The sequence below is a fragment of the Nematolebias whitei genome, chromosome 12, assembly GCF_014905685.2.
Source record: "Nematolebias whitei isolate Nwh7 chromosome 12, NemWhi1, whole genome shotgun sequence".
Taxonomy (NCBI): domain Eukaryota; kingdom Metazoa; phylum Chordata; class Actinopteri; order Cyprinodontiformes; family Rivulidae; genus Nematolebias; species Nematolebias whitei.
This window is the reverse complement of record NC_056509.1, coordinates 45,031,249-45,053,815: the sequence shown is the minus strand read 5'-3', so window position 1 is coordinate 45,053,815 and position 22,567 is coordinate 45,031,249. Positions and strand designations below refer to the sequence as shown.

Below are 22,567 nucleotides of genomic sequence, written 5' to 3'. Positions count from 1 at the left end.
ACCAACAGACTTCTGCAGAACTTCAAGAGGTCGTTCAGTCACTGAATCAGGTGTTGGAGCTGCAGGACGGTGGCCCTCGAGGACCAGGATTGTTCTAGAGGCACGCCTGCAGGTCGACAAGGACTTATTTGTTATAACCATCAGGACGTGTGAATACAACGATTTAAAAATCTAACATCTAAAATATAATTCATCCTTTTAAATATAGCTGCAATCCATCTTCAACCTGAAGTCATCTAGAACAAAGATAACGTCTAATAACACGGTGCACTTTATGCTCCGACATGAAAAACAATGTGAATTAAAAAGAAACGTACAATCTTTATCTTTTGGGTGCAAATACCTCTGTCCAAAAGCTTGGGGACATTATAGATGCATTTCTTTGGCTCTGTTGCTGCAAATGTTTACAAAATGAATGCGATCGTCTAGAAAACTCGCTTGTATGTGCATAATTCAGATGAAGTTGTTTATCGGAGCAGAGTGAACAGTCACCAAGCGGAGTTCAGCATGAACACATCACCACAGCTCTGGGAATCATTTTGCAACGCGGCGAAAGCTTCGTTATTTCAAACATGCACCGAGGGAACGTTCTGCTTTTTATGGCAACAGATAAACGAGTAAACGCCACAACAAGAACGCAGGAGGAGGAGGAGGAGGCTGTGAGCTTCCTCAGCTCCAGAAGAATCATGATACACACAAGTAAAAATGGACCTTAAGGCAAAACAGACCTACGAGACAAATAAGTAAATAATAATAATAATGTTCAGGTATGGATGCAAAATAAGAAAAAATGGTCAAACGTAAGGTTTGGACAGGAATTAGAATGGGCATGTCCGAGTCTAAAATAGTCAGCAGCAGTGGCTTAAAAAGACAATAAAGTTCATATTTATCGACTATATACGGTTTTAAAGTGACGCTTTGTAGATTTTTTCGTTTCAAAGAAGAAAACATGGCTACACTGATTTCACCGTCCTCAAATGTGTATTTTAGTTTAACTATTAGCAGAACGGCCCTGAAAGCAAACAGTAAAACGGGTCCGGGCCAGGGGGGGGGGGGCACCACACTTGGTGAGGCGAAGCAACAATTAGATGAACGTGCATTTACATAAAGTCAGCTCAGATGACCGGAATCTCATAAAAAACTAAAGTTTCTAAACAAGTTTACCTCGTCTCTCCTGCCCACCACTGAAAACCACATGCTGCAGCTTCTCGTTCGCCGTTTCCAGATCAGTTCAGTCCGCCACGTCCCGACTGGCGCAGGACACAAACTGTGCGCACCTGCTTTAATCCCGGAGAGCACCTCAACCTGCTGACATGAACCGACAAGTCCGAAGCCTCCCAGTTACAGCGACTGGAGCCAGTTCATTCGGCTGAGCGCTTCACAGCTCTTTTTATGGACACAAACGAGGCACCGCGGATTCTGAAACACGAAGCCAAAAAAAGTGGTGGAAACTTGCTGCAGGTCGTTTTGAAACCTCACGGTGGAACATCTCCACAGTGTTGTGAACTCCTACAAACACGAGCAGCTTAAATTATAATAAAAGTTGTGCTGGGTTTCATAAAAGCGGTCGAGAAGTTCCAGAAACGTTTCCAAGCGCGGCCGAGCTCCTCGTCGTCGACCGTTTGTCAGAGAGCGGGGAATTCAGGCAGCGATCCAAGAGCTGAAGCATCTGCTGGGACGGAGGCTGGTCAGACTGAGGTGGAGCGCTGCTGCCGCTCCACAAGGCAAATACCACACACACACACACACACGGTTATATAACTGGACGGAGCTCGGCCCATTTTACGGACAGTTCATGCAGCTGTGGGCTCTACCTGCCGTTGCCTTCCCACACACCCAGTCCTCTGCCTCCTCCTCAAAACATCCACTTTGATTTGAAAATAAACTGTTTCCTCAGAGCCTCCTTCCTCCTCACGCACACACACACACGCACGCACGCACGCACACGTGCACAGGAACGCTCCAGCCTTTTTCAGCAGGAAACACTTCTCTAAAAGACAAAGAGCCTTAATGTCCCGTGCCGAGAGCTGACACTTCTTCTCCATCCACATTTATTTTACATTCCAGACCTCCACATGATCAGGAACAGCACCAGGGGAAAATCACAACAAGGAACTTTTCAACGTTGTATTACTTTGTTTTGTATTTTTTTAACTGCCCATCTCAAAAGAGTCAAGATGATTCAGTTCGTTGAAAGATGATGACCCGGAGACGAGATAGTTGTTTACAAGTGTGCCAACTGTTGTTGGTTTACATGATGTCATCAGGCTTTCCAGCCTTATATTTATTTTTTTTAAAAAGGGAATCTCCAAGCTTCACAATGATGCCAAACATTATACGAAAGGATTTCCTGGCACTACGGTAGTTGTTAGAAAACAGTCGTTATTTGTTTGAAAACCTCAGTTTAAATGCGATTTAAAGTTTATGCAGATCTCAATTACGGAAAAAATCTTAATTTTCACTCATCATGCGCTGCAGCCTGGGCCCAGTCGAGTTTCAGCACAGATCACTTATTTACCATGATGGTGTTGTTTTTTTTTTTACAGCAAATAATATTTTAGATGTGGTTCCCTTTAGAGCTGTCATTTCTAACCAGAACCCGGCCCGACCCGGATTAGGGCCGGGCCATAATAATGTGTTTAATGTGAGGGCCAGGCCGGTATCGGGCTTTTTATTGCATCAGCAGACGCGTGCAGCTGACGAGCCAATTATATGGCAACATGGCTTGCCATACCTTCACCAGCCGCACGTGGCCATTTGACCGCGCGCTGACCGGCCTTGAAAAGGAGGTAAAAAAATAAGTTCCGTTAAAGTAAAGAAAGACATTCGAGCAAATGAGACATCTTTGTTATTTCCTTTAAAATGGTGGTGGTGTAATTTAAAAAAAGATTCAGCTGATCTTAGCGGACGCGCGCGGCCGAAGACCCAAACAGGTGAAATCACAAAATGTCAGAGCATGGCCCGTGTCTGAATAATGCAGAATGCAGCAGAAGCAGAGATTTAATGAGCTTTGACGGCCATGGAAGGACAAACACCCCCTCAGCTCCGATCATCTGCCCTCTTAGCTGCGCGCGTCCGCCGACCGTTAATAATTATATAAACAGTCAACGCTTAATTAAAAATGTTTGGAGGGGTTTAGGTTTGGACCTGTAATTACTGTTAGTCGGGTCGGGTGGGATTTGGAAATTATGGCTGCGGGCCGGGTCAGATCTTTTGGGACCGAATGAAACTCTAATTCCTTTATGTTGTTTTATTTTTTAACAACAGAATATAATTTTAAAAAAAATATGTGAATTATTCTGTTATATCCACAGCGTTTGAGATTTTATTTGATGACACGTTGCACCAAACTCATTAAAAAAAAAAAAAAGTAAATCATTCTCAAGTCTTTTCTTAAATCAAACTAACAACAAAGTCACCCCGAGGTGCTACATGGAAATAAAGTCAAGTTTAAAAAAAAAAATACATTATTATATATTATTATTATGTATTATCGCATGAACCAGGAGGCGGACGTTAATGATGAACTCAGAAAATAATCACTGGCTGTAACGACAAATGAAGATTTTAACAGGATTCAAAATGGCCACCACAGAAAATCGACCTTAAACACAAAAATGGCGACAGCTCAGTCAGTCCAGAGCTTAATTAGGAGCGGCGGCAGCCGAGAGTCGTTCCCAACACACACTCGGAGCGCCAACAGATCACATGACACCTTGATTTACAACGTTGTCATGAAGGTGGCAGAAGCGCTGCTTTATCATTCTAATCTTTTCGACATTTCCAGGTCACGCTTCGTTCACCATGCTGCAATTCTTGATAAAAGCTGCACCTTTCGATCAAACTGCCACACCTGAGCCAGCAGAATGATCTTAACTTGACTCTGCACAGCCTTTTGTTCCAGCTTAGTTCAGTTTCATTTATTTCCTTTCAGCGGCCAGTAGGAACTCAGACACTGATGCAGGACGAGGTCGGCCCCCGCCACCAGCCCACTCCCCTTACAACAGCAAACTGAACAGACCAGGTTTTTGTCCGGGAGCCATCCAGAAGTTTCTGTATAATGTCAGTGTTTAGTTTATGCCCTCCTGTCTGACTCAACAGTCCATTTAAAACCAGCGGCCTGTTCCGTCAGCCTCACACACAAAAACACAAACCCAGCACGCTCTGCTGTCCCAACCAGCCTGACAAAAAGCATTCTGCAGGGATTATTATTTTTATTTATTACAGTTTAACTTTAGCGATGTTTTTCTTTCCGACAGGAACATTTCAAATCAGCCAAAGTTCACACACAAAAAGAAAAGACACAAACACACTTCCAGGTGTCGTTTCCTACCTTGGCAGCCACGATGCTGAGGCCCATGCCATTGTGCTTCTTCAGGGTTACCGTGACAACCTCCGGCTCTTTCCTCATTGGCTGAAAAGGGACAGGAAACAAACTAAGTGAGGAAGACACCTCTACGGAGTGCGCATTAAAGGGTGAAGATTGAATGAACGTCCGTCTGGAAAACAGAGGAACATGAGGAGTAAAAAAAAAAAAAAAGAGGGCGGGAGGAGAAAAGGGAGGGAAAGGACAAAGGAGGGATGAAGGGGAAGGCCAGAGGAACCTGTGGTCGCTGGAATGGAGTCAAGAATGAAAACCACATCATGGCTACACACACATTTATACAGCAGGGCTCGTTTTGGGTAACTGGGTGTGTAAAGATGAAAAATCAAAAAGCAGCAGAGTTCCTACAAAATAACATTCTGACCAAGGAGAGCGTAAACAGACTCATGTCAGACTTGAACATTTTTTAATACAAAAACAAACTATAAATAAAATAATACAGCTTGATACATATTTGGTGCCTTCTAACCTAAAAGTATCAGGTACACAGCTAGTACCGTATTTTTGGGACTGTAAGGTGCACCGGATTTTAAGGCGCAATATCAACGAATGGGTCTGTTTTCATACGTTAAGTGAAACAAAACAGACGAGTCAAACTTTGTTCAACTCATTCACAGTAACTCAGTACTGAGAAAACAAACTTTGTGTAACTCAGTATTGTTCAGATGTACCACATAAAATCGGTTCGAGGTCAGGAAGCACAGCCAGAGTTAATCGATTTTTGAGAAAATTAAAGGATTTTAAGTGCACCTTATAGTCCGAAAAATACGGTAAGTACTTTGTATGCCTAAAGAAACAAGTTACTACATAGTACAGTGCCACCCCTGTAGGTAACCAGCAGCTACCCTGTACTCAAAGAGTACACATCAGGCATGTACCTGGTACTTTTAGTGTACATACCAGGTATCTAAAGAATGGGCTGTACTATGAAATATATTGTTACTCAGTGGTTACAGCACACAAATATGTATTTATCTGGTATGTGCCAGGTGTATACCTCAAGTACCAGGTACTTACCTAGTACTGATGCAGGCTGGTCTGTATTATGAAGTGATTTGTTACTTGTTTCTTAAAAGTTATGTACCGGTACTCGACTGTATTGTGTAGTGCAGCAATAACAGAACAAAGAAGGGCAGTCTGGATTTCAGTGAACACACTTTTACCTCAAGAACCTTTAGAGACTTTGAGATGTCGACTGAAGGTTTACATACATATCAGGTGTGTTTTAATTTCTAGGGGTTTAGGTCTTGCTTTGTATCCTCCACCTTGAAGTGGATCCAGAACAGAAACGGTCTTGTCCTGTCGGTGTAAGAAACTTTGAAGGTTTCAGGCTGCCTGCCCTGAACACACCATTCATCAAGAGGCACGAGAGACGCCTGCATTATGTCGAGACTACAGTACAGCAGGGATAAACACACCAATTACAGAGGAAGTGGCTGTGTGTCTGTGTGTGTGTGTGTGTCTCTGTGTGTGTGTGTGTGCGCGCACAACAAACAGAAGTCTATCATTTACCGCTCCGTGCTCACCAACTTCTCCTCTGTGATTGGTGTTGATTAAATTGTGTGTGTGCTTGTTGGTGTGTAAACAGCTCCTGCTGCAGTCACTGTAATTACTGCCGTACAACTGGGAGACCACACACACACATACACGCACACACACACACACCCCTGGACTCAAATCAAAGCAGCTTTCAGGTTTACACGACGTCAAAATGTCTGCAGCTCGATTTCTGTTCAGGAATTCAGCCTTTTTAAGACGCTGACTTCATCTTGTTGTGTCTCGACTGCTGAAGTCCGGAGAGATCCGGAACATCCAGAGGAATTTTCTTGCACTTTTTCAGTGTGGTGGAAAGACGACCAGACTGATCTCAGCTAATGGAAACAATATCATGTCGACACTTGGGAGTCGGGGGTTGGAGCGAGTCTTACTTCAAATAAACCAGCACAGATGGTTTTCAGACCAAAAAAAAAAAAAAAAAAAAAAAACTTCTAATATTTCATATTGTAATAATAGAACAGGAATCTATAGTTTCCTTTTTCTCCAGCAGAGCGTTGTGTCGTAACTTAGCAGCAATATCTCCGACTAAAAACAGGTTACGTGAAAAATGTTGATTTGGAGCAGACGCCACAGGAAAATTAACCCTTTTCATTAAAGTCTTTGTTTTGCATTTTAATGAATTTATCACCTCTACTGCACTTCACAAGCGCTGCTATCTGCTGCTACTTTTATTGTTTTAAACTAATTAGAATGGGTTTACTTCTTTTATATGACCACTTTAAATACTTACTATATACCATTACGCTTTAATGCTCACTTGCTGAATCAAGACATGTTGTGTTTTGTTCTTAAATTTTCTTTAATCTTGAATTTAAAGGACTATATTTTAATACAAACATACAAAATGTCTTGAGGTCAAAATTTAAAATAACAGGAACTAAATGAAGTGTAAAACTTTATAAAACTAATTCACTTAAATACAATTAAGACTCAAAGATTTGCATATTTAATGATATGGTAACCACTAATCAATGGTGAATTACTTTGTAGTTTTCAGTCTTTCAGGCTCCAAAAACCCCAATAATGACTAATTTAACTTCTCATAAACTTTAGTTCAAAAGTGAGAACACATCATCTACTGTCTTATTATCTACCTGGATTATTGATCATGCGTCAGGATTTTTATTTTTGCAGTTTCACTAAATTTCAGATGAGTGTTTTGTTTGTTAAGTCTCATAACTCTTGACTTACGGCTCGTCCAGTCGTTAAAAAGCTCCTAAACCCGACAGATGAGCCAGTGCAGCGTTGACACGCAACAGACGACTCAGAAAAAAATAAATAAATACTGGATTTTTAAACCGTTTGTTACCAGCAGCCTGTCACAAACACAGTCTGTTCCTGTTTCTTCTGTAAAAAAATTAAAAAAAACCACAAACAACGTGATCCTCCAATAGCTTGAAAGTTTGAAAACAGCCACGTCGCTCAGCTCGTTTCAGTCCAGCGCTCTTTGGAAATCATCTCGACGGTGCTAATGCACCATTTTACGTGCGGTCTGGTTAATTTTCTGTAGATTTGGGAACAGGAATACTCTGAATAGGTGAACCTACATCCTCAAGTTAGTTTACTGGAGGCTGCAGGACTTGGCATCTTTTTTCTGCCGTTTTATCCGTCAGATACGCAGTAGACCTCATGTAATCAAGTTTACCCAGAATGCTCCACTGCATTAAAGACAGCAGCGTGCGTGGAAACAGGAGTTTGCGTGTTGGTGTCGTACCATTTCGGTGTTGTCGGCAGCCGTAAAGTGGCTGTCGTTGTCAGCTCCTTCAAAGTGGACGGTCCAGGTACCCGGCGAGCGCGGATGTGGTACCAACCTACAAAAACCTATTGGAGGAAACACAAACACACACAGGCGTAATGAAAGTACACAATGTGTTTTAGATGTCGTAAAAAAAAAAGAAATTTATTTTTTCATGCGTTGTCTCAATCAGGGAAAAATATAATTAGAAAAATTATAGAAATCAAAACTTGTTTTTTGTTAAATTTTAATCTATTAAAAAAAAAAAGTACAAATAAATTGACGTAATGAGAAGATCTGATTTACCTCTCTGCAGCAGCGGCTCCAGGAAGTCCTGCAGACCGTTGGGGAGGTTTCGCACCACGTCACAGGAGTAGCCGTCCTCAGGGAGGAGGAAGGGCAGCTGGAGGTCCGGGTCCTCCTCCAGCTGCACCTCTCTGCCGTCGCTCCTTGCCAGCTCGTCTGCGGTGTTCTCTGCCACTGCCACCACGTGGTCGATCAGCTCCTGCACAAACACTCGCACATTACAGCCGGACTCGCGACTTCAGGCAAACGAGGCTTTTCACCCTGCGTGCGGTTTTCTCACAGGTGGGATGTAGGGCTCGTCCGGGGCACAGTGATAGTTGGTCATGAGGGCGTGGAGCTGCAGGGAGTTCAACTTGAAGCAGGTGTTGTGGATGTTCTGTACATCCTGCATGGAGTACTTGTCCATGGTCAGCAGGGTGGTGGCCTAGAGGGGACACAAAGCATCATTTACAGCGTGGCTGATACAGATGTAACCCGTTTCCATGGTTACCCATCATCTCACCTGCACGATACGACTGAGGTGGCAGTCGGCGGCGAGCTCCAGGCCCTGCTTTTCAGCCCAGGCCTCGATGTGGCTGAGCTGCTGTCGGAGTATGGCCCCCCAGTAGTGGCAGCAGAGCCCCGACTCCGTGTCCGTCACCAGCTTGTTGAACAGCCACATGTTGATAAAATGGAAGAGCTGCGAGAAGAGCTGGATGGTGAGGGCGGCGTTGACTCTGCAGCGGCGCAGTAATGACATGGCGCCCGTCAGCGTGTGCAGGACGTCCTCTGGAAGGACGAACATGAGTCAGGATGTCAGTTGGTTTACAAAACCACCTCGTGGCTTTAAATTCATCCGATGGACGTAAATGAGCAGATTACAGACCAACCGTTATCTTGAAGGTTTTCATAAGATTTTATTTCCTTCATTGTCAAATGGACTTTTTTTTCCTGGAAAGTCTGATTTTTAGTATTGGATTATTCATTTAATCTATTGAATTTATCCGCTGCTCCTCCACATCGAGAGGAGCCAGTGGTTCGGTCATCTGGTAAGGATGCTCCCTGGGCGCCTCCCTAGGGAGGTGCTTCAGGAATGTCCAATGGGGAGGAGACCCCGGGGAAGACTATGTCTCTCAAATAGCCTGGGAACACCTTGAGGTCCTCCCAGAAGAGCTGGAAGAGGAGAGATGTCTGGACCTCCCTGCTCAAGCTGCTGCCCCCGTGACCCGACTTCGGAATAAGCGGAAGATAATGGATGGATTAAATTCTCAATAAATGTCTTTCAATGATTAATCAGAATCTGAATTACTGAGAGCTCTCTTTAACTGCATATTCAGACCCTGCGGCTTAATCTAATCTGCTTAACGTGGGTAACGAACACCTGCATGAGAGCTCTCCGCTGACAGAAGTCTAAACAACAATTACACCACGCCGATAAATTATGTCCCGACGTTGCTCAATAATCCCAGTAGATAAATCTAACAAGGTTGAATCAGGTCCTCTGGATGGATTCCTCTTTGGTCATTGAGGACGTGACTTAACCTTGTTAGACTGACAAATTATAAATAATTACAAAACTGGTCCAAATCTGCCTCTCCATTTCTAAAGTGTACTCCAACAGATTAGATCATAAACAGGAGAGGGGGGGATCCCAAGGTGGGTACAGATGTACAAGATGTGATATCAAACAATAAGCAGCGATTAAAATAAAATAAAAAGCAGCTCAAAAACTGGGTTCACTGGTCGCTTTGTTGCTAACAGGAGTTTTTTCTGTTATTTTCACAGTAATTGAATCACCAGCTACTCTCAAACAATCACAGTACAGTAAAATACTACTTTAACAATTAGATAAGGACAATTCCTTAGCTTTTTCTAAACTTTATTTTGTTCCACTGATTTAACTTTTATTAGTGATCCTGATCTCAGGTGTCGGACTGAAAACGTGATAAAGGTCAGAGTCACTGACGGCACCAATCCATAAATTTAATGGGTGTGTAAACACTGAAGTTTACTTAAACCTGCTGAAGATCTGCAAAGTTCAAGTTAACTGTGTCAGAGTACAGGACTCATTGCAACAAGAGTCCAGGTCTTTGAAACCACATGTCTGGGTGTTTCTCCACTTTACCGATCTTGGGTCTCTGTGGATTGTGCTCCTCTGGGTCATCCAGGAAGGCCGGCATGTAGTTTTTCAGATCCGCTTGTAGACAGTGGACCAGGTACCTGCACCACACAGTAAGACTTACTCATAAAACATCACAACCTGATTTTAATTAGTCCTCTGACTTTAAGAGACTAAAAACAACAAAGAATATTTGTTCCTGTGGCTTTGTCTCATTATATACATGTCAACAACTTCAGGACAAAGATGGGACCCAAAACAAGACCCGAACTAAAGACTGACTTGAAGGCCATCTGGACGAGGTGGGCGAGGATGTCCTGGGCGTCCAGCGTGACGCGACTCAGGTCTCGGTCCTGCTTGATGAAGTTGAGCAGCTCCGAGGCGTTGGCCATCCAGAAAGCCAGCGCTCCGGCGATGTTCTTCTGCTTCTGTAACGTACCGGTCACAGCCGCACCACAGACACAAAACAAAAACATATCGAGGAAGCTGTTAGAGCAGCAGGATGCTGAGAGGCTGGAGGTGTTAAGAAGACGGTGGGAGGCAGAGGGGGGGTTGTGTTTGAGTGGCAGCCAGAAGAAGCAGCTGTTACTTCAGGGATAGATTCATGCCTCATCCACCCCTCCCTCGAAGCCAAGCTGGTGCTGAGAAGAAGAGCGGTCAACGCCGTCAGAATCAATGAACACACCCAAACAAAGTGTCTTCATTCGTTTTAAATCCAGTTCAACACGTTCACATGAAGGTGACCTCTCCTTTTCCCTCTCCCACGGCTCCAGACACAGACCCACTCCACTCTTTACGATCAGCGGCTTTGATTAAACAAGGCCCAAGTTTGTTCACTCTGCAAGTCAAAGTGGCCAATTGTGTAAAATTAGTTTGTATTTTCTAAACATTGCAACATGTAACAGTCTTCAAACCTTAACAACTATTCATACTCCCATTTTATTTTATTCTTATCCAAGACCTAAATAAAAATAAATAATAAAATCCCATACTTTCCACACTTTACGGCTGCGTAAGAGCCACACAGAAGTCAGTTCACTAAATTATGATCTAGAGGAAGATGTACAGTTTGTTAGTCTGCAAAGGATAAAGTGGAGGCTACTTTCTGACCTGGACATGATGCATTACAGGAGTCCCTCGATACTTCGTAGTTCGTTTTTCGCGGTCCTGCTCCATCCCAGTTTTTCAAAATAAGATTGGACATGACACACAATTGGCTGACTGATGGATGAGCCGCACGATCGGCATGCAATTTGTATTCAAAATAAATTATTGTAAATTATTTAGCACCTGCTGCACCTTTGTGCAGCCCACAGCCGCAGAAAAAGCTTCCTCCTGCAGCTGACCAGCTGACCTCCGTGCAGAGTGGGGAAGTGGGCGTGGCCAATAGCGCTTGCAGCGAGCTGAAATCATTCTATGCTCTTTTGGAGCGTTTAGAAACATTGTTTAGAATATTGAAAGAGTGTGGGAAGGGTTTAAAATGTCTTTATATATATGTACTAAAATAAATTACTACTTACTACTTGTACTATTCCTACTTTATGGTTTTTCACTTATTGCGGGGCTTCAGGGTACGAACGCCTCGCGATAAACGAGGGACTTCTGTATTTTATATTTTTAAACAAACTAAAAGGGGTTTGAATAGTGAATGTTTGTAGTTTTTGAGGTGAGTTTTTCTGGACTGGAACGGAACAGTGAATGCAAGTAACCTAAATGTTTTTGATGAAAGATATTTAAATGGATAGGAGTTACTCGGTGGAGAAGAACAGATTTTTTTTTACTTGTCAGAGGAAGTGCAAACTGACAGATCCTGGCGAGTGGAGGGAGCGGTTTTATCCACCAACTGGTGCAGTGGTGGAGCCAGGGGGTGGCCAGTGGTGGCCTTGCCCACCATAGATTAAAGTTCGGCCACCCTAATAATTTGAGGAAAGTACGATTTAAAGAAATATAAAAACTAAAAAGAACAGATTCCTCAAATGATTTCTGTGGCCGGTTCACAGTTATACTGTACATGGTGGTGGCCATCTTGGATTTTGACATGGCATACCAATATTCAATGGTGACTTTTCTTATGACTAGATGCAGCCACACCACAAAATGGAAGTTGGTACCTCACTTATTTTAGAAGTCATCATGCCCACGAGACAGATGGACAGATGGACGGTACCTTTGCTCAGCGACAAGAGACAATGAAGACGTCTCACTAAAAGCTAGATGAGCTGAGGTTGAGTTTGTCATTTTGAAGGAAAGCATTGGCGTTATCCTCTTGCTTCAACTTTTAAAACTGAACAGAATTTCTCCTACAAACTGAAGCAAAAGAGCTCCCAAACCACCCAATGAAACACTGAAGACGCAGTTGAACACGGTGTAAAATCGTGTGGTGCGGATAAAAACTTCCACATGTACAAGGACCAGCTCGACTGACTGCAGAGTGAACAACAGCGCCTCACATCTATCAGTCGTTCAAATCAAAGTTTGTGGATGACGTGGCTCAGTGTCCAAGGAGCCGAATGGTTAAAACCCCCGCCGCTCGTAGAGCTCGCCTCCTTTTGCGCATCTATCCCCGCCTTAAAAAAATTAAAACAAACAAAAACAGAACCCCTTCATTCAGAAAAGCCAGAGAATGAGAGGTGGAGCCAAGTGCATCCAAAACAAAACCACGTTAAAGGCATTTAAAAACACAGATGGTTAAACATGTTCAAGGAGAATCCAAACGGACAGATGAAGCAGAGGAGGTCAGAGGGAGGCCACCCGCCTCTCATCCTCACTGCTGAGGAGGAGCAGGACGTCACACAAGAACAGATGCCAGAAATAAAGATGGAGCAACGATGAAGAGCAGTTGCTGTTTTGGGTTTGGTTTTAGTGCCAGGCAGGTCCAGGAAGCTAAATGGAATTAGTCAGGTTCATGTTGCTGTTGTTGCTTAGTTTTCCAGCTGTGCACGGGACGTTTTGTTACGGCTTTATGTTTCTGTTAGAATGGAGAAAAAAAGGAGCAGCAGCAACAATGATGGGCTGGTCAAAAATTATAAATAAAAAAAAGCACAGAAAGACAGAAGATGTGAACAAAAGAGAAGAAAGAAGAATGAGAAAAGTGCAGGTTGGGCGATGTGATTTTACTTTGAAGACTTGTCAATATGACGTTTCATGTAAAAACAAAAACCTGACAGTGGAAATATATACATCTTTGCATCTAGTTTATGTAATTTATGGAGTTTTATTTAAACTAAATTAACAATTAAACTCTTTAAAAAGGGATACCTTAGGTTTGATTACAGGATCCTGTTTAGCATCCTGTCACTTCTGAACAAATACTGCATCTTAAATCACTAAATAAGTTGAGAAAATAAACTCCTCAAGCAGATTTATTTGTCCAGCGGTAATAAAACCCAACAAAGAACGCTGCAGTTTTTACAAATGCCTCAAAAACATTAAAGTAAAGCATCGCGGCTGTAGCTGCGTTTGTGTACGCATCATGTTCTTCCTGTGCGCAGCTGAACGGCAGGAAGAATGCCGTGAGCTTACGTTAAACTTCAGAGATCCAGATGACACGAGCTCTCAGAAGGCAGTGAATATTTGACCAGGTTGCACCCTGCACACAGCTTCAGGATTCAGATGATTTATGTATTTATTTATTTTGTCCTGGCAGTTATTTGCATAAATATGTATTTATTTATTCATCTTTATTGATGCATGCAAGTAGCCTCGTTTAAATGAAGACAAAAGCGCAAAGACTCAAGACGGAGGCGTAAAATTCACTTTGTGATTTATTTGGATTTGCTAAATCCAAAATCGTGTTCGCATGATGTGCAAATCGATGGGCCTTGTAAGACGGCACTCTGGGCCACACAGGACAGAATTTACATAAAAAATAAAAAGCTTAGCTTCAGTACAGTCCAAGAAACTCAAAACTACCGTATTTTTCGGACAACAAGGCACACTTAAAATCTTTTAATTTGCTCAAACATCGACGGCGAGCCTCACAATCCAGTGCAACGTGTGTGTTAATTCTGGTTGTGCTTACTGACCTTGAACTGATTTGATGTGGTGCATGGCGCTCAAAGATCTGTGAAAATGAACTCGTTTCACTTAATGCTCCTTATAATCTGAAAAATGTGGTAATGCTAAGGTGCAGTGAAGCTGCTCCAGCATCACAGGCCTGTCAGAAACTTGTCAAAGTCCTTCATGCTCTTTGTTTTGTCCGTTATATAAAAACAATACGAGACTCTACAGAAGACAGAATATAAAGAAAAATCTGCCAAACTATTTTACAAAGTATTTAAGTTTGTTACGGGCTAAAAGTAACGTGTGAGGAAAAACTTACTATTTGGTAATTTTTCCACATGATGTTTATTTTAAGCGACAAACCTCTCCAAATATCTCCCGTTCCTTCCAGTCAATATGTTCAAATACTGTTTGCAATCTGTCCCAATGAATTGTGTTCCATGAGTAAATAAATACAACGAAAGTCAATAATAAATAATTGTGCTCTATTTTTATTTCTTAATTATTTATGTTCTTAGTAACCTGCTACTGAAAGAAAAATATTTTCAGAATCTGATCATTTTTTTAGTGTAAAAATCAACGTTAATATTAACTGTATAGTAGTATTTTTCAAAGTAAACTGGTGTCGCTGTTCAGATGAAACTAAATTTAACGTGAAAGTCACTTAAAGTATAAAAATAAACATTAATTTTATGTTCATCGCCAAACCCAGCGAGAGAGAGGGAGAGAGGTGAAAGAGCCTTCAGCAGCCGTATCAGGGTGTGCAGTTGTGCTATCCTACCTGATCCCCTTCAGGAATCTCCTGGATGGAAGGAAGAGGAGGAGGAGGAGGAGGAGGAAGAGGAGACATTTACAGGACAGAGAGAAAACACGTCAACAGCTACAGTATGGACACAGTATGTACACGCAGAAACAGACGCTCTGACTCACACATGGTTCAAAAAGTCACCGAACAGTTTATGGGCCGAAACTGAAACTTCTGATAAACGCCGAGGCAACGTTCAGCTGCTTTAATCTGAAGATGCAAGGGTTCTGAATTGTAGTCCTCTTTACCTTGGATCAGTATTTATATTTAAATAATTTCACAGGCTGGGATAATAAAAGAACATCTACTTATTTTTTAGTGCACAGCTGCCGACTTTACACCTGTTCATCCAGAGTTTTAATCTGTGAATTTTAAAATGGTGTGTTCACCCTAATACTTATTGGGTTTCATCTAATAAAACTTTAATATAGCTGAAGAACTGCTGCAGGGAATACCGATGTGAGGAATAAAGTGCTTCTTCCAGAGTTTATATTGCCAAAGGAGAAGAAACAAGCGCTGATGTCCTCCATCGCTCAGGGATTAGAGCGCGTGCAGTTCTTGAGATGAGTATGAGTATCTTTCAGACCGGAAGCAATGTGTTCAACATAATGGTACTTCCTCCAGTTATTTAACATTCAACAATGGTGTACCACAAGGCTCAGTCTTAGGACCCACCCTCTTTACAAACTCCATACATAATGTAGGCAAAAACATCCCTAACGCATCCATACATTTCTATGCTGACGACACAGTTGTTTATTGTCGAGCTAAAACAGTTGCTAAGGCTTTCCAGCTTTTGAAATCTGCATTTAACTACATCCAGACTGATTTGTTTCGCCTCAAACTTGTCCTAAATGCCGAAAAAACCAAAGGGATGCTTTTTGCAAATAGGAAGTTGGTCCCAGCAGTTCTTCCTCCGATTTCATCCTCAAATGGTGTCCCCATTGAGTTTGTTGATTCCTATAAATATTTGGGTATCTTGGTCGACTCACATCTCTCTTTTAAGCTCCATGTGGAAAACTTGGTAAAGAAACTGAAAGTTAAACTGGGTTTCTTTTTCAGGAACAGATCCTGTCTAACCCTGAATGCTAGGAAACACCTTGTATCTGTGACTTTCCTTCCCTCAATTGATTACGGTGACATTATTTACATGAACGCTCCTACAAGAACCCTGCAGATGTTGGATGCTGTCTATCATGGTGCACTAAGATTCATAACTGGCTGTGATTATCGTACCCACCACTGCACTCTGTATTCATTGGTTAACTGGACATCATTAACTTCACGCAGACTCTCTCACTGGTACATTTTCATCTTTAAATCACTTCTTGGTCTGTTGCCTTCATACATTTCCTCCTACATGTCTCTGCGTGAGTGCAGCTACGGAGTGCGCTCTCAGGACATTATTACCTGCAGTGTTCCCTCAGTGAGGACTGAACTAGGCAAAAGGGCCTTCTCCTACTCCGCTCCTGTTTCCTGGAATATCTTACAAAAAGATTTGAAGCTCTCGACCTTGACCTCTCTAAGTGTCTTTAAGAATCTGTTGGACACCTGGCAGGGTCCAATGAAGACATGTTCCTGTTTTTAGTTTTCTACATTTGCCTTGGAATCTAGCTGTTTTTTTGTTTTGTTACCTTTTCCTTTTAGCCATCCTATTTGTTAAAAAAAAAAAAAAAAAAACTGTAGTATGAGTTTTTATAACTGCTTATTGTTGTTGCTGTTGTCCATTGTTGTCATCTTTCTTTGTTGAAATCAGGTCTCTCTTGTAAATGAGTCCTCGAGGCTCAATGGGATTTACCTGTATAAATAAAGGTTGATTGATTGGGTGTTTTTATGGGCTGGACCTAAACAGGGAATGACGTGAACCTGAATGTTTTTGGTAAAAGATATTCAAGAGTGTAGAAGTTACACTGTGGAGAAGAATGGAGGGAGGTGTTTCTTTTTCTTGTCCGAGGAGGCGCAGAGTGACGGATCCTGGCAAACGAAGGGAGTAATTTTATCTACAACCAGGTGCAGTGGTGGAGCCGGGGGGTGGCTAATGGTGGCCTTGCCCACCATTGAATAAACTTCAGCCATCACTAATTTTTGAGCAAAGCGATATAAAAACTAGAAAACAGTTTAATCAAATGATAGGGGTGGCCAATTTATACACACACACACACACACACATTTATATATATATATATATATATATATATATATATATATATATATATACACATGTTGGTGGCCATCTTGGAGTTTGACTTGACAACTCAATTTTGATAAGGACCTTTCATACACGTATAGTCACACACCAAACTGGAAATCAGTACACTTTTATTTTTCATGTTATGCTCACGAAGGACAATGAGCAACATTAAAGATGTAAAACATCTTAATATGTGGCATTATTGTCTGCTTACGTTTTTATTAATTCCTGATCATTTAAATCGCCCAAATACAACAAAAACATAACGTTAAGGCTGTTTTTAATCACGTGATTCTCACATTTCTCAGAAGGAAAACAAATTCCTTTGAAACTCTCAAAACGTTCACGTGGACTAACATGGGTTGTCTTAAACCAAACAAACGTAAACAAATAAACTATAAAGCTAACGCAGACAGTGGTGGAGAAAGACCTGATGGCTTCAGGGAGTGACAATCGCTTCGCGTTTGCTCAAATCACATGATTTGCTGCTGATCTCGTGCTGCTGATCGTCTCATGCTGCTGTGTTCATTCATACCCATCTGCTCACCACAGACTCGTGTTCAGGCTGCTGCTGATGCGCCGTATTGTTTTACGTTATTAGTGTTTAGCGCGTTGTTTGGCGTTCGTTTAGCTTACATCCTTATTTACCGTTTCTTTTTATACTTCAATTTCTTGTTATTTTGGGTGTAACTGGGACCCCGAGTACACAATTTCGTTCCACCTCATGTACCACATGTGACGCGAATGACAATAAACTTGACTTGAACTTAACACTGTAACGTACAAAACTAGAAGCGCATAGGAGGCGACTGTGGAGAGAAGCTGCAGGAGGCAAACACGTGCAACACACACCTTACAACTACAAATGTAGTTAGTAAGAGTAGTTAATGCGTGGACATTAAAGAACACCCGAGTTACGTGGACAAACTAAAAGGAGCAGAAAACAAGATGAAGTTAAAAAACAAAAACGAACGTTGCTTCATGTAGAAAAAACGGCGGCGTCACTCACCTGGATGACTCCTTCCATCATGTTCACCATCTTGTTCACGATGGCGATGACTTTGTGCGTCCTCTCCGATGGAGACATGTCGGGCCGGTACGCGGGCGACAGGACGTAGCGGCAGGCCATGTACAGGACGTAAGTGGGCGAGAGTTTGAAGTGGACCGTGGAGCTGTTGGTGTAGTTGATGATGGCCGACAGGAAGGTGTCTTCAGCTGGTCACGACACACACGTTTTTAAATTACGTTATTAGTACACACAAGATGAACGATTCCTAGTACAAATATTTACTCAGAAAAGTTACTTCTTCATGCAAAAGCATCAAGAAAATATCTTTAGTTGTCACCTGCCGCTCAAGGCAAAAGTAAAAGCTGTTTTTGTTTGCGTGTGCTCGACTGTCTGTTAGCAAAATACCTCATGAACCGCTCGACTAGTTTCAGTGAAACACCCAGAAAGGACGACGATTGACAGAATGAGCCAACCAGATTCAAGATGGCCGCCCTGACCGACACAAATCTCGTCAACGCTCGGTCAGTTTTGGAGTGGTAACAGCTGAGAGCCAGTCCCAACACACAATTCGAGCACCAACAGGTTGCACGAGATCCGTTTTTAAAACGTCGTCAGTAACTATTCGAGCCGTCTGTTAGCAAAATATCTCAAAAGCCACTGGGCAGAGTTCAATGAAGCTCTCTCCGAAGATGATCACTGAATGTCCAAGAGTCCGTTCTACAGATGCTGAGCTTGCAGTGTTTCCTCCAGGTAACATGCAGGACGCTCATCTCTTCTGTGATTTTTGGCAGGGGTGGTGTTGAAGTAAACGGCTTGGATCAGCGTGAGGGAAGCGGAGCACGACCTCCGCTAGCTTAGCGCTACGTCAGTTGCTGGGGGGGGCGGGGCAGGGCACCCTCCTTGTATAACGGTAGGAGAAACACTGAGGTGGTGCACAAAGTCATTTACGAGGTTTGACCAGAACAGCTACAAATTTGTCATTTCTCACCATAAACTGATCTCAGACTACAACTCAGGGTAAGCGGCGGGCGATAGGAGTGGGCGATATGGCTCAAATACAATATCGTGATATTTCAGAGCATTCTGACGATAACAATACATTTCGTGATATAAAAAAAAAATTAAAAGAAATCATAGTTATTTGACAAAATTAACTTAACATGTTGCTTTGCAGGCAGCACGGTGGCGCAACTGGTAGAGCTGCTGCCTCTCAGCGAGCAGGTCCCTGGTTCAAACCCCGGTCCAGGGGCCTTTCTGGGAGGAGTTTGCATGTTCTCTCCGTGCATGCGTGGGTTTTCTCCGGGTACTCCGGTTTCCTCCCACAGACCAAAAACATGCATGTTAGACTGATTGGTAACTCTAAATTGTCCCTAGGTGTGAGTGAGAGAGTGAATGGTTGTTTGTCTCGTTTGTCTCCATGTGTCCCTGTGATGGACTTGCGACCCGTCCAGGGTGTACCCCGCCCCTCGCACAGCGATTGCTGGACATGGGCACCAGCGACCCCCGTGACCCAAAATGGAACAAACAGGTAAAGATAATGGATGGATGGATAAATCAATAAATCCACCACAAAAACTAAAGTGCAGGTGAAGTTTCCCAAAATAACTAAATAAAATGAAGCTTCAGATCCGTTGAGCATAAATGTAACAAACAACAACATATATAAACAACAAAAATGGTTGAATGATGTCATCTGGACTTCGTTTTTTTGTTAAAAAGAAACGTTTCGCCCCTCATCCAAGAGGCTTCGTCAGTCTGAGGCCTAGCCATCTGGTATTACCCAGAAGCCACCCTGACTCTTGTGTTTCAAGCCTGCCTCAGATACCCCTGAAGTCTGGCCTTTTCACTAATGGTTTCAAAAACACAAAGTTTGTTTTCTCAGTCATCCAGGTATATAACAACAAAAAAGGTTGAATCATGTCATCTGGACTTCGTTTTTTTGTTAAAAAGACATATATGTTTCCTTTAAACGCGCTGTAACTTCCAGAACTTGTAACAAGGTGATCAGCTGTTCCTGCAGGAACGATCCATTTCTCTGATGCTCCGTCTCTGATCACCTGACTCTGTTCTTGGCCCATGGACTGTGGATCTCAAGAGACAGCCGAGCCGCGCGTTCTTCGTTTTTAGCTTTTAGGCTAGCTAGCATTGCACGCAGCTAATTAGCGTCACGCGAGTACCGATAGGTGGAAAGGGGGTGCGCAATTCGTTGTAGTCGTTAATGGGGCGGGGCGCCCTGACGTATTACGTCATGAAATTAGCATATCATGATATCATTAATTTTTGCCCGGGCAAGCTTTTTTTACCGGCGTTATCGTGAATGACGTGATATGGCCCGGCCCTAGCGGGCGATATGCATTCCTTCAAGGAACGCTGTATTGCTTCACGCCAAACTTCCAGCAGTAAAAACTAAAGTTCGTTCCGCTCGTGTTCACAGGTCCGTGGCGCCGGGCTGCACTACGCATTCAACACGTGCGTTTGACTTTCCAAGCATAACCTCCTGCCAACACCACTTTATTGATTTTAACGGTAATAAATGGATCAATATTCCAGATTTGTCTCCTTTTTTATTCTGAGACACAAAAAGCAGGTCAGCTAAAGAAGTATTTTGTACTAAAACATTTTCACTGCACTCAAACTGTTTGAGTAACATTGTGCTTTTATTCATCTACTCATTCTGTTTCTTGTTCTATAGATTTATGTATTTAATTCATTTGTCCTGCGTGTTTGTTTTATTGTGCGTTGGTTGAACTTGTTGCTGGTTTTATTTAAAACTTTATCATTTATCTTTATCGTTGTTTTGTCAGAGTTTAAGCACACCGTGTTCACACTTTGTGCATAAAACGCACGACAGAAAACCTCGATCTCACTTGAACAAATTACAGATGCGCACAAAAGCCCTAAAAAGAGGTTTCTCGGTGACCGGACCCGATCTTTGAGCTTCAACAAGCAGTTTGGAACTAAAGTGACGGTGGAGCAGGACTTGGCTGGGAGCACCACGTGGGATTCAGTAACAGCTGCTTCTTAACGCCACAACTCCAACATTCCTCGTGTAAAACCTGGAGATCAGAGCAGCGTCACGACGAGCTGTACCCTGCTAACAAACTTAAAGCATGTAATTTAGCCCAGTGCATTGTGGGTATGTGACTCTGCCGCTGTGGCCGGCTGAAACCGTTCTGACTGGAAAAACAGATGAGCTCACACTATGCCAAATATACAGAAACCTTTGAGCACACAAAGGCCCCAGGAGGGTCAGTAAACAAAAACGAAGGCAGCGCAGAAAGAGCGACGGCGTCTGAGGGAACCGTCAAGTGTCAGAGCCGACACGCGTGTCCTCGTCACAACGCAACTCCCATCGATTTAACAACGAAACCAACAAAGTGTTTAACGTTAAAAACATAAACCAGACACGTCTTCAGGGGGAAAAAATAAACTTCTTTCAAATCAAACGTCAAATCAAAAATAAAACCTGCTCTTACGTGAACAGAAGGAAACGTATTTTAAAGTTTTACATTTTTCAGACTTTTCTACAGAAATATTCCTTTGAAGTTTGACACCGATTGACAGATTTCCAAAAATGACCCAAACACAACATTCCCTGAAGAAATGCATATCGCCCGCTGCACTGTGTTAAATAAATTAAAACTTCTTGAAGAAATGCATATCGCCCGCTGCCTTGAGGCTAGCGTTTAAATTGCGGCTCTCAAGTGAACTCGACACTCGGAGTACGCGCTGGGGATGACTCAACAAGTACTCAAGTACTACACCAAATTTGACTTCAGTATCTACAAATGACTGCGTTGTAGCTACTTTTGTGTTCGCTTAGATGGTTAGCTGTGGCGGCCATCTTGAATCGGGTTGATTCCAAAAGTTAAATCTGTTGTGGATCATTTCCTGAGTGTTTCATTAAAATCTGTCAGATTGATGAGACAGGGCCTTGAAAAGACGTGAACCCTTTGACAGAACCGACCGAGCCTTTCACTACAGGAGAGGACGAGCAGTTCAGTTCAGTCGGCCCAAACCGTCAGCAGCTAGAAGTTCGATAGTTTCCAGTTAGTGACTCAGAAACACTCACAGTTGTCTCTGAACTCGATGCTGGCTGGAAGAGTGAGCTCCGTCCGGTCCGCTGAAACGTCCTGAGACCTGAGGAGGAAACAAAAAGAAATCAGAACCGGCAGACGAGACGAGGACAAGGTCAGACATGTTGGAGAGGAGGTGAAGGACAGAAGTTGCAGAATGACCTGCTGTCCTGCTGCTCCCCTCGGATCATGGGTTTCACCATTCCTCTTTCCATCTCCAGCTTCCCTGAACTCTGCGCACACACACCAACAAAATTCATCTGGACGGCTCAAAATAATCAATTTAATGGAATAAAGAGAAAAAATAAACACACATTTTTATTTAAAACACACCGAACATTTTTGATTTAACACAAGAGCTACAGAAACAAATGTCATCACTTCAAACCTTTTATATATAGAAA

General features: G+C 42.7%; 1 protein-coding gene across 1 annotated transcript in view; it reads right to left on the bottom strand.

Moving 5' to 3' along the window:
• afdna (afadin, adherens junction formation factor a) overlaps positions 1-22,567 on the bottom strand; it is a gene marked incomplete in the record, with an annotated part of 118,927 nt that overhangs the window by 38,377 nt on the left and 57,983 nt on the right. The window contains 10 exon segments of the mRNA XM_037685954.1: positions 4,334-4,414; positions 7,656-7,762; positions 7,983-8,181; positions 8,263-8,406; positions 8,485-8,750; positions 10,087-10,181; positions 10,363-10,508; positions 14,864-14,884; positions 18,088-18,293; positions 22,160-22,227. Of these exon segments, the coding sequence (XP_037541882.1) occupies positions 4,334-4,414; positions 7,656-7,762; positions 7,983-8,181; positions 8,263-8,406; positions 8,485-8,750; positions 10,087-10,181; positions 10,363-10,508; positions 14,864-14,884; positions 18,088-18,293; positions 22,160-22,227 (1,333 nt within the window).